The 12,253-nt window shown below is 37.3% G+C and overlaps 1 protein-coding gene across 1 annotated transcript; it reads left to right on the top strand.

Annotated features, from left to right (window-relative positions):
• Nucleotides 1-237: 237 nt before the first annotated feature.
• On the top strand, nucleotides 238-11,276 carry gpr155a (G protein-coupled receptor 155a). Its single transcript, XM_008399023.2, has 16 exons — nucleotides 238-481; nucleotides 676-1,162; nucleotides 2,580-2,979; nucleotides 3,241-3,406; nucleotides 3,499-3,654; nucleotides 5,493-5,576; nucleotides 5,697-5,817; nucleotides 5,915-5,999; nucleotides 6,616-6,706; nucleotides 6,812-7,010; nucleotides 8,172-8,255; nucleotides 8,465-8,595; nucleotides 9,252-9,347; nucleotides 9,439-9,500; nucleotides 10,228-10,365; nucleotides 10,587-11,276. The coding sequence occupies exons 2-16, from the start codon at nucleotides 748-750 to the stop codon at nucleotides 10,786-10,788; spliced, it is 2,430 nt and encodes an 809-aa protein (XP_008397245.1). The 5' UTR covers nucleotides 238-481; nucleotides 676-747; the 3' UTR covers nucleotides 10,789-11,276.
• Nucleotides 11,277-12,253: the final 977 nt, after the last annotated feature.

Genomic DNA, 12,253 nt, shown 5'->3' with positions numbered 1-12,253 from the left:
TTCTCAGCTAAAATGGTTAGTTGAGAACATCGTTGACTGCAGTGTTGCATATTCTATTCTGTAGAGTATTTTATTACTAATAAAGTATTTGTCTGTAGCTCTCCATGTTTTTTTTTCAGTTCAGGTTATCACTAGTTTTATAACCAAGTATGATAACGTTTGAGAGGTTGCGCTCCTTAAGCCCCGCCCATTCGCTCTCTCTCATGAACGTGATTGGTCGGGTTGTGTGACAAATCAGAGATTAAGAAAAGCACAGGCAGTGACGTTGACCAGTGACTTCGTAACAGGGAACATAAACAAGCTAGATTAATTGTTTCTTAACCACTTTCCCGACTGTTTTTTCGGAATTTAGTTCTATTTTATGCTTTTTGTTCCTCCAGTTAAAGATTAGCTGGCTATTTTAACTCTCAACGGCTGCTTATAGTGAACTACAAAAACCGACACATGGGGCACATAGGAGGGGACATCGGCTGTTACAAAGGTAAGAGTAGATATTTTTAAAGACATAGCAGTTTAAATTAGGTTATATATTTTATACGTCGCTTTATTTATTAATATTACGGTGTATTTTTGAGGAATTATTTAACATAAAAAAAATGCGTTTTGGTTACCAAATAATCTTAAAATTAAATCAGAAGTTGAAAGTGTCCTCCTCTCTCTGTCTTCCGCCTTCAGTGTCAGGTCGGTGAACCTCTCCACTTTAGCATGATAACAGATCACTTTTGACAGAAAACGCACAAAAACATCATGGAGACAGCAGGCGGCTACAACGTGGAGGGGAGCCCCAGCCCTCCTGCAGTGCCCTCCACCATGTCCATAGACAGGCTGCTACCTGCTCTCCTGGAGTGCTTTGGGATCATCCTGTGTGGATACATCGCAGGAAGGACCAACATCATCACCTCCACTCAGGCCAAAGGATTGGGCAACTTTGTATCAAAGTTTGCTCTCCCTGCGCTCCTTTTTAAGAACATGGTGTTGCTGGACTTTGGGAACGTCATCTGGCCCTTCCTGTGGGGAATCCTCATCGCTAAAGTGTCTGTATTTTGCATCGTTTGCTTCCTCACTCTGATAGTGTCCAGTCCTGACAGCCGCTACAGTAAGGCTGGCATCTTCTCAATATTTGCAACCCAAAGCAATGACTTTGCTTTGGGCTACCCAATAGGTAAGTGTATTTTTGTGTAAGCATCTGCATCATATATTACTTTGGAACTTCAGATGCATTTTAAAAAGCACAAATTTTGACTGATTAAGCATTTTCAGAACGGTATTAATTTCCAATTGGAACATCTAGCAGAAGATTGCAACTGTCTGGTTGTTGATTTGAGGGGAAGTTGACAAATTTGGAAAATATACCCTCTGCATGATTTTACCACAATGCTTTACCGTGAAAACAGTTGTGTTATATTTGAAAGCTTCACCATGACTACTTCTAACATATTTCAGTGTTGTGGCCAAATAGCTCAGTCTTTAACTTATATGAGCTTAAATTTCTCTACAGAAGTCCAGGTACTCAGTTGCAAATTCCAGTTGTGCTTGAAAGTGTTAATTTTGGAGGAGGGGATTCAAATTGATGCGAATTTCTCTAAACCACACAAAATTTTACCTATCAAATACTATTTGTGCCCTACCAATATTTTTTCTTCTCTATTTTTTAGTACTGCATTATATTAGGAAAACTTTTAATTACCATAAAATTACAGAGTATGGCAATAACAATGTTCTCTCTTTTTGTTTCCCTCATCACAATCTTTATTGTGTAACTCTAGCAGCGTCATACTGGGTTTGCTTATCTGCCATTACAGATGCATTTTTGCAAAATGGTGGAACTAATGAAGATGAGAAGCTACTTTTAAAGTCTTCCCCTCCTACCAACAGCTACACTTTTGCAACTTTTCAACTAGATATTAAGTAAAGAGAATCAAAAAGACTAGACCAAATTCCAGTCTAAAAAACCCCCACAGATGTTGGTTATCATGTAATCATTCCACCTAGACAAATGAATAGTTCAAATGCATCTTGAAAGCCCATTTATATGAACCTCTCACCATCACTACAGATGTAATTTCAACAACAATAACAATCAAGGACTGATTATTTCAATCAGTCCTTGATTGAAATAATCTAAGCAAAGAACAAAGTTTAATCTAACCTAATAGATGAAACAAGTGAGTAGAAGAACAAGTGAATGCGATAGAAAAACTGAAAATGCCTGGCCCCTTTTCTGTAGATTGTGACTCAGTTTAGCAGTTGGAGCAGGATGAACCTGTTTCAAATTCATGGTCAAAGCTCTAGCAAGATTTTGCATACAGTTTCTCTTTGTGTTGCTGCCAGTGGCTAACACTTCACTTTCATTTGCTCAAGTAATTGAATATTTCTGAAATAACTTTTCTTCTACCAGAATTGGTGGGTTTATGTTTCTCAACCCGATTTTCATAAAAATATTTATAATGAATGTTGCTTGCATGTGTCTAGGATAATTTCAGTTCAACATTTTAGAATAAAACAACTAATGACTAATTAGATCTTACATTTGCCTGTTTTTGTTATTTTTCTTTGACCCTGTTGCCTCCTGTCTGCAGTTGAAGCCCTCTACCAGAGCACATACCCAGAGTACCTCCAGTACATCTACCTGGTTGCACCCGTGTCCCTGATGCTCCTAAATCCCATCGGCTTTGCACTGTGCGAGATCCAAAAGTGGAAGAATCAGGGAAACCACCAGCAGAGAAAACTGCTGATTGTGGGACATGTAGTCCTGCAAGTCTTGAAGAACCCCATTGTATTCATGGTTATTGTAGGCATCATCGCCCACTTTGCCCTGCACCAGAGAATCCCTGCTTTCATGGCTGAGTTCATAGACGGCTTGGGCAACTCTTTTGGTGGAGCAGCTTTGTTCTATTTGGGTCTGACCATGGTGGGCCAGTTGAGAAAACTGACCAGATCCACTGTTGTGACACTGATTTTGCTCATTACAGCCAAACTGTGAGTTGAATTTCATTGCACCTTATGGATATTTTTACTAATAAATGCTTTACCATTATAGTGATACTTGGTGTTAGAGGCTGAGTAAAGAGAAGGGCTCCCAATGTGTTTTGTGCTAATGGTTTAGATGACTCAGACCTTCTCAGACCATAGGTCATTATAGAATTACATGTCTGCATTTTAACCACAGTTATCTAAGTGTTTCAGTTCCTCCGGTTTGCACTTTTAACTATTTCATATCTTGTTTTTTTGGACTTCAAGGCTGGTAATGCCGCTTATCTGTAAGGATATGGTGGATGTTTTGGATAACAGCAGCAATACTACAAACCACTCCAGCCTCTCAGATTATGCCTTTCTTTACGGAGTCTTCCCCACTGCACCAAGCGTGGCCATCTATGCTGTTTTCTACAACGCAGAACTAGAAGTTGTGAGTTACTGCATGAACTACAGCTCAACTTTCTTATTTGCTTGGAATGTATCTTTTTAAAACTTTCCTGAACATGTTTTTCATTGTGTCAGGTGACCTCTGGGATGGTGATCAGCACTTTTCTCTCAGCTCCAATAATGTACGTCTCAGCCTGGCTGCTTACCATCCACTTAATGGATCCCCAGTGTCTGATGCATTCACTTGAGAGTGTCAGCTTTAATATGAGCATAGTGAGCTTAGTGGCTCTGGTAAGTGACTGTAACATGCACAGACTCGTTCATAACTGGCTGTACAACAGATTGTTACTTGGTTTCTTTGTTTAGTTTTTATTCTTCTGAGAAGTGGATTGGCGACTTCTGGAACTACAAGTCAATCGTGGCTTGATAAATCAACCCAGTTTAGCGTTTGGATTGCATTTCTCTCACTCGTCCACAGAAGTATCACTTCCTTCTTTTAAAGGAAATGATATATACTTATAAAATCTTATTTTTTTTCATGTTTTAAAATGCTAAACCATCTGTCTTTGAGAGGCTCAGCTGTTCAGAGGATGAGTTGCCTCACTGGTTCGTCACTCACTCAGACCCGCTTCCTCATTCTCACTTTCAGTGCCACTTTAAGAAACATGTAACTAACCGCTTCTGGTTCTGCATTCTGCATATCCATATAGTTTAACCGCTTCACTGTTTTCTGAAAGACGATGTTTCCTTCTTTCAATGCTGTTGTGGCTTGAGGTTCAAGATGGATATTTTATTTCGAGGCCCAAAATAAAAAAAAATTATACAAGTAAGAAAGGCAGCACAAGAAGCTGATGCTAAAGCCAAAGGAGTGAGGTACTTGGCACTAAATTTGAGTAAATGTGCATTGCAAAATGGCCACACTAGAGGAAGATTATAATAATAAAGCTGCCAGTTAGAATGTGACAACCATTATAATGATTTGTCCAGTGAAGAGGGAGAAACACCCGAAAGCAGTAGATTAGAGATCTAATAGACCAGCACCCTACCAGGAATATAGAAGTACTCTTTGATGGATCCAATGTAGCTGTAACTTACCACATTGGTGAATGCCTGCTCGAAATAAGGATAAAATAATATAAAACTCTGACAGCATTCAGTTAGGAAAGTTTTACCTCTGAGGATTTAATTGGACTGAAGCAATAGCTGCCAAAATAGTGACACCATCAAGTTATCTTTGGTACAACAGTATGGTATTTGATCCTTTAACGTCATTTCCAACCATTTTTTACATGTGTGGTGTGTAAAAGTGCTGATTAAATGAAGTCAAAGCACTGCCATGTCCTTTGTTGATTTAGCTCAGGCATTTAGGGGAAAAAAAGCTTAATCTGATTTTTGTAGGCAAGAATTGAAGTGCAATGTACCAAACCAGTTCACTTTATTTACATGGTGTTATAGGTACTTGTGTCATCTCAAGATACTTTACAAAAGATGTAATTCACCCCAGTAATGCATACATTCCAGCTGATCCTAGTTATCAAACAGTTAAGTTCAGTTCATGTTTAATATGTGTTTTAAAGTTTCCATCTAAGGAAACACTGCAGATTTTCTTAACAGCATCTATCTATCATACTGTAGCACATGTAGAAATAGTGGAAATGGAAAAACTCCCCTTCAACATGAACGGTTGTTTCCTTAAAAACAAAATAGAGGTGTTTCAGACAGAAATGCTGTTTCTGATTTTTAGCAGAAATCTATTGTCTTTACACAGTAACTCAAATCTCAGCCACCTTCCTGCTTAAAGGATCTGTGGGCAAACTGTTCTTCATTCTCTGACGTTTACAGCTGACAAGGCATTATCTATTTATGGCTGTGTCTTTCCATTTTAGAGAGGCATGTCTCTAAGGAGACTATTTGATCTGCCTTGAAAAACCAATGTCAGCTGTGACTCAGCCATGTGTCATATTTTCCTGATTTTTGCTGTAAACTTTAAAATGTTGACAATATCAAATATTTCCAAGTTTTTTTATGAAGTACATTTATGTTTAGTTTTAGCAAACAGAAGAGTTTAATAAGTCTATATATATTTTTTTTGCATAACTAATTTTAAAATGTTTTTTATTTCCTGCCAGCTGTGGACAGTTGCTGTCATGTTTTTAAGTAAAAAGTTTAAGAGACTTCCTCACATGTTTACAGTCAACCTGTTCTTGGCGCAGGTAAGCAGGCAGTCTTGGTTTCAATTGTATTTTCATCTGAAAAAAAAAACAAACTGTAGCTCCAACTAACTTATCTTCAGCAAAGCCGTTAATTGTGTGTTTGGTGATGTGGTTTTCTAGCTGTTCAGCTGCATTGGGATGATTCTGTGGAACTTTGTGGTGAAGGAAGACAACTTTGTTGCGCAGGTCCTCATTTTCACGTTGCTGTCTACTTCACTCTACAGTAGTTTTATGTGGCCAGGTAAGCCGACAACACATTTATCCTCATGTGGAGTTGGTGCAACTCCAAAATCTGCACTTGATTGTTATTTTTGTGAATAAAATGTCTTTGGTTTTAGGATTAATAGCACTCTCAATTGTGCTTATGAAAAAGTATGAGGATCTTAGAGGAGCACCAGGTGCGCTGATCATCGCAGGCTGGGGGTGAGTCACCTCTGATTCATAGAAAATTAAATCCAGGTTATATCTCAAAATATAATCTGGATTGACATAACAAGCATCTGGTTTCTCTAAGAGTATTGTATTAGTTTGTGTTTTCTTGGCCTCTAGTCTGTGCTTGTATATTTGTTTAAATGGACTTCAAACTAAAAGCTAAAATGCATTTATCACTTTTTGGCTGGTTCAGTGATTATTAACATCATTATCTGTGTATTGTTTTTTTCTCTTCATTCCTCTAAAAACATATTCTCATTTGTATAGGTAACTTGTTATTTATACAGTAGTATATAAAGAAAACGGATCTAAATACATTTACAGGCACAGAAAAGCCAAAAAGTGAAAGCAAAAATAAAGTTTGAGAAAATTATCTGAGTCTTCCAATTAAAAAATAAAGAAAGAAATGCAAAGAAGCAAGATAAATTTCATGGTTTTATGTATCAGTTTAATAGTGTTGCATTTCTGTGTTTAACTGTGTGTTCTGTTGTTTCAGTCCTGCAGGTTTTTAATCCAGATCAGTGCCACAGCTCCATGTTTTATGGCAGTGTTGCTAAGCTGTTTCTGTTTGACATTTTAATTACCTGAACAAACTCATGTTTTACAGGATCCCCTCTTTGCTAACCTCTATTCTGCTCATCTTCGGCGAAAAAAGGTCTGACGCTATTGATTCTTCCTTCTTCTATGGCAAACTTCAGGTATAAAACACACAAAGGAAGAATAATGCTAACAATTTTTGCTATTCACAGTAAAACGTCAAAGCTCCAAATTTTGACACATTTTCTATTGTTTTTCTTTCTTAGATCATTTGCACTACAGTAGTGGTCAGCTTCAGCATACTTCTTGGAGGATTCTCTTTGGTGTGTCTTAGTAGAGGAAGTTGGGAGCAAGATGAAGAATACGAAGACGGAGAAAGTTCATTTGAGCCTTACCAGGATCAGGTGACCGAGGTCGAACCAGAAACTCAGACTCTCATAGAGCCAGAAACCGGAACAGGAGGAGGTACTTTCTACTCTGAAAATGTTTTAGATTTGACATATTTTTGTCAAAAAGTATTATTTGAATGGTTGAATGAATACTTTTATTGCCATTGCACCTGCAGTGAAATTAATTGCTCTGACTGGAAAGGTGTAAACAGTTCTCGCACCATAAATGGAAAGCAAATGATCTAACATCCAGGCTGGTCATTTCACCTCATTTCCATTTTATAGTTCTACAGTCTAGTTCTTTTCTGATTTACTGCCCTGGATGTTTGCAGCATGAGTATTAATGTTACTTTCGGGTTGAGCTACACAAGCTATCAAATTGCAGCCATCATCGACCGCTTTGATGCAATATCTGGTAGTTTGTAACATTTCAGGAGTCATGTAGGGAACCCAAGGTCAGAAATATAAAGGGAACAGTTGAGTACATTATTATAACAGGAAAAAAAGAGCAGACATGAAACTATGTTAATCACAATCAATAACATTTGACAATGATGTCGCATTGTCATGTTTTTCTATTACATTATACAGCCTTACTTTTATGTATCAAAAACTATCTTGCCAAAATATCTGCAATTGGTTATTAAAACACTTGAATACTAGCAATAAGGGCAAGAATCGGTAACACCAATTTAGATTTATCAATGAGCTGCCATTGGCAAACAGTTATGGACAGTTTAGCATTTTTTTTTTTGCAAACCTGCAAACCTTCATCTTGCAGGTTTTCATTAGGATTTAGGCCTGGAGAGTAAAATTCTCATTGAAAATGGTGGTTTTTATGTCTTTTGAACCATTTCTTTGTCATAGGATTTGCATCATTACTTTGTTGAAACACCCAGTCTTGCTTCTTTACAGTCATGACCTTATTTTCAGTTCAGTTATTTAAAATCTCCTGATATTTTGAAAAGTTTCTGATGTGTGTTTTGAAACCCATAAACAGAAAGTAAAATGTGAGTCATTTTAGCAGAATCATAAAATTATTTCACCATTGAGTGCATGATCGTGTTCAACTGTACTTACACTGCCTTGCAAAAATATTGATGTATTAAATCTTTCTCATTTTAGCATAAAACAACCACAACCTTAATATTAGTTTGTAGTTGTAATTACAAAAAACCCCACTGTAAATAATACAGACACAAAATGTAATATTATTCTTCATTTTGGTTGCTATCAGAGTGTTTCAGATGTGCCTGTGCTCCAGCCACGCCCATGCCTGACATGATCATCAGCACAAACGACAGCCTAAGCTCCCTCCCAGGTATTTCCACTGACGGCCCACTGTCACAAATTCTCTCTCGCACAAATATTTTAAGTTCACTAAAACCCTACAGGAGATGCCCCAGACCTGAATCAACTTCCTTAGTTTTTAACATTTTGCTTTGAGGACTGTAAGGCCACTTTTGGTGCAACAGTCCTCTCTCTTGTGAGCCGTTTTGTTCATTTTCTGTGCGCTGCTGCCCTCTACAGTTCATTGTGGGAATGGCTGCGAGTCGACAGACTGTCTCCTTGCTCAGATGGAGGAGCAACAGCAGGTGAAAGACAGACAAGTGGTCCGTCATGTGCTCCTGTGTCTGCTCCTGACTGTCTTCCTTCTGGCTGTGAGTAAAAGACCGCAATCATCGCAAACCATACAAACAAATGGTTGATTTCCAGCTCATTTCAGAGAAATACTCCTGATTTTAAAACCACAATAGAGACGCCTCAGTTTTCTATGTTTTTTCAGCTAAAGGTTTTATTTGTTCCTGTAGATCTGACAATAGAATGACAAAAAAAACATGTTTCAAAAAATAAAATCATGTAATTATTTATACAAGCTTGAGCTGACACAGGACTGACCTATTTTTTCAAATATACAGCTGTGGACAAATTTGTTTCCTCTCCTGAAAAATATGAGTAAAACTGAGTGGAAATAAATTATTCTTTTATTTCGGTAGCATAATCTGAAACTGTAAATTTTAGAAAAAATCCAGTTTTTAATTCATGCCACTGGTCCAAAGAAATAGACCTCTGTGTCATGACATATATTTATGAGTGAAAGACAAAGTAGTGAATTATTAGTTGGAAGTTTTTTTTTTCATCAGTTTTAAAAAAGTCAAATCTGAATTAAGTAAAATGAAAAAATTGTCTCAAATTTAATGCTTTTTTCCTAGTGATGCTATGCAACTGAAATTACTTTAAGATTTGATTCACATCTTTACCAAAGACACCAGTGAATCTGCAGAGTATAACTTATCTCATGTTCTTCTAACCACAGAACCTTTCCAGCAGCCTGTGGTTGCTTTACAACCACCTTCATGGGAGACTCTACTTGGAGCTTCAGTTCTTCTGTGCTATAGCAAACTACGGACAGGTTAGTCTAATGAATACAGAAGTCCCTAAATCACTTAAATTTCCTCCCACACAGAAGCACAGCAATAATAACCCCTTCTTCCTGTTGGCAGGGATTTATCTCCTTTGCTCTTTTCGGGTTGGACAAGAATATTATTTTACTGCCATTGAAGAGGTAATGTAATAAATGCAAATTTTTAAAGAAATTTACCTACGCTTCCCCGGTGCGATGGTGGCGGTCAACCTGCCGGTGGAGCGCTTCTGCCCTACAGCAGCTGTGGCTACTATCCAGTAGCTTGACAGCGTGTGAATGTGTGAATGACTGAGGTGTAAAACGCTTTGAGGTCCTATAGACTTGATAAAGAGCGATACAAACACAAGACATTTACCATTAGCAGGAATGTCATACTAACTTCAGATTTTTACACATTTATTTGACGTGTTATTGAATCAAGTTGGATTGATTTTGCTACATACTACTTCAATGATTTTTGAAAACAAGAACTACAGTGTTAAAATGTAAACAGAGCCCCACAAATTATTGATGACTTGCCTCTTAAGTTGGAGAGAACCCAAAAGCTTCTTTTAGCTGTCCACAGTGTACTGGAATCAGTCAAGTTGTTGTTTTGTATGCTAGAACTTATTTAAATAGGTTGGTTTAAAATTTTCAGACATTTTTAATGAGGTTCACATCTTGGCCTGTGACTCTAAAAGCAGCTCTGATGGATGTTTGAAACCTCAGCAGAGTTAAATGTTTGTCTTATTTAACCAAAAAACATTTTAAGTAATGTGACATTCTTGCCAATGATGAATGTATGTGAACTTCTCATCAGAACTGTATTGTACCATATATATTGTATTAACCTAGATTTATTTTTTTATTCTTTTAACGTGTTTTTCAGGTTATACAGTCGCTGGTTTGGAAAGAAGAAAATCGAAGAACCGGATCTGGATTTACCAGACGACATCAGGATGACCTGCCTCCAGTTCACCAAATACCACAAACAACAGTGTTTTCATGACATTGTTAAAAAGAGAAGGTGAGAGCTGCCCTGGTCTGAAATTGTTTAGAATCCGTCTTGAGTAAATGTGCTCCGTGGTTTATGTTTGTAAGACATTCTTGGAGGTTATCTAAAAATACCCGTGAAAATATTCCCTAAATATTGACTCTCGCGCTGTGCCTCGCATGCGTTTATGTCGCTCAGCTCCTTCTCTGTGTCTGTTCAGAGCAGCAGCAGCTAAAAGCTTCATTGCCTTACAGGTGTGGTGTGAGGACCATGCTGGACTGTTTCCGCGGCTGTGAGCTGGTGGATTGGCTGCAGCAGGTGGGCTTGGCGCAGGACCGCGGCGAGGCGGTCCTCTACGGGACGCGGCTGCAGCAGGGCGGTATGCTTCGGCACATCAAGCAGGAGTACAGCTTCGAAGACAGTCAGCTTCATTACTACTTTACTGCACCAAACTAAGGCATCAAAGTTATTTTCTTCTTAAAGGGACACATTTCAGTTCAGACATGAACGACGCAGTCGGCACACTGTGCAGAGCAGCTCTCTGTGACGGTTTCTGCTACGTGACATTAAAGTCTAGTAAAGTAACACACTTTTACTCTGCAGTTTATTCCTATTAAAAAAGGGGAAATAATACACATATTAGAGTATTTTTTAGAACCACTTAAGGTATTTTATCTAACATTTATAAAATGCAAAATTTTAGCTGATTTGCTTAACTGTGATTTGGCTCAGATGGATATTCTTTCAGATGATCAGGCATTTTCAGTAAATCCTTCTTAAGCCATACAACCAGAGCCACTTATTTGGAGCCAAAACTGAATGTGCACATACTGTAATTATTTCAATTATCATTGGTTGTGTGTGGGGGGGGAAATGGCGAAAGAGTTTTTACATTATTGTAGGGGATTATTTGTCCTGTGAGGTTTAAAAAAAAAAAAAAAAAACGAGTACATTTTTATAAGATTTTTTATGCAGTCATTGCATAAATTGTATCACTGTGAGATTGGTGAAACACAAAGAGGCCAAGTTGATATTGCAGGGAAAAAAATGCTGCCTATCTACTGAATGTATTAATTTTTTTTTTTTATCTATACACACATTATAATTCATCGTCCTAAAGCCAGCCCCCTAAAACAGGGGTCTGCAACCTGTAGCTCTACACTTGAGTCTTTAGATCCTCTAAAGTGGCTCTTTATGGCTTAAAATGCATAAAGTGACGTAGAAACGAGCAAAAATGATGTAAATAAATAAAAACCAGTAGAAAACCAAMATTTTTGGAAGCATTTCAAACATTTCCTTTGAACTTATAAAGCGGAATGACACAATATGAAACTTGATTTTTTTTTTTTTTCTTAGTCGTGTTATGTTATCATTTCTAAATATACTAAAAAAATATTACTCTCTTGCAAAAAAATCTAATGTTTTTGATCTAAGACCTGAAATTAGAATTAAAATATATGGTGGTTCTTTAGTTTAAAATTATTTTAACAAAATTAATTATTCAAATGTTTATTTCACTTAATAAATTATTTTTAAAGGTGATGTAGGTGTAAAAAAAATATTTAGAAGGAAGAAGGTTGAAAATGTCTGGATTGTAAAGGCTGATAAACCCTGTCGTAAAGTGATGAAGGGAAGACAGGATTATATGTTCAGCATTTGTTAAAGTAATCACGGGTATTGTTACTTAAGTTTTCAGCTTTCTGAGCATTGTGAGTGGAAGTGTTACATTTTATAGGGAAGGTTACCAGTATCTTAGAAAAGCCCAAGTAAATGTTTCTCAGGCCATGTTAGCAGTGTTTATAGATGGTGTTTTAATAAAAATAGTAAACTCTTAGAATTAAAAAATGGTCATAAACTGGGTCTGCCTGCTTTACTGGATGCACTGAAAGTCTCTCATGTTGCGCAATTTAGATCAGTGGAA

Source organism: Poecilia reticulata, linkage group LG2 (assembly GCF_000633615.1).
Source record: "Poecilia reticulata strain Guanapo linkage group LG2, Guppy_female_1.0+MT, whole genome shotgun sequence".
Classification (NCBI taxonomy): domain Eukaryota; kingdom Metazoa; phylum Chordata; class Actinopteri; order Cyprinodontiformes; family Poeciliidae; genus Poecilia; species Poecilia reticulata.
The sequence above is the reverse complement of the archived record's forward strand: the minus strand, read 5'-3'. Positions and strand labels throughout refer to the sequence as shown.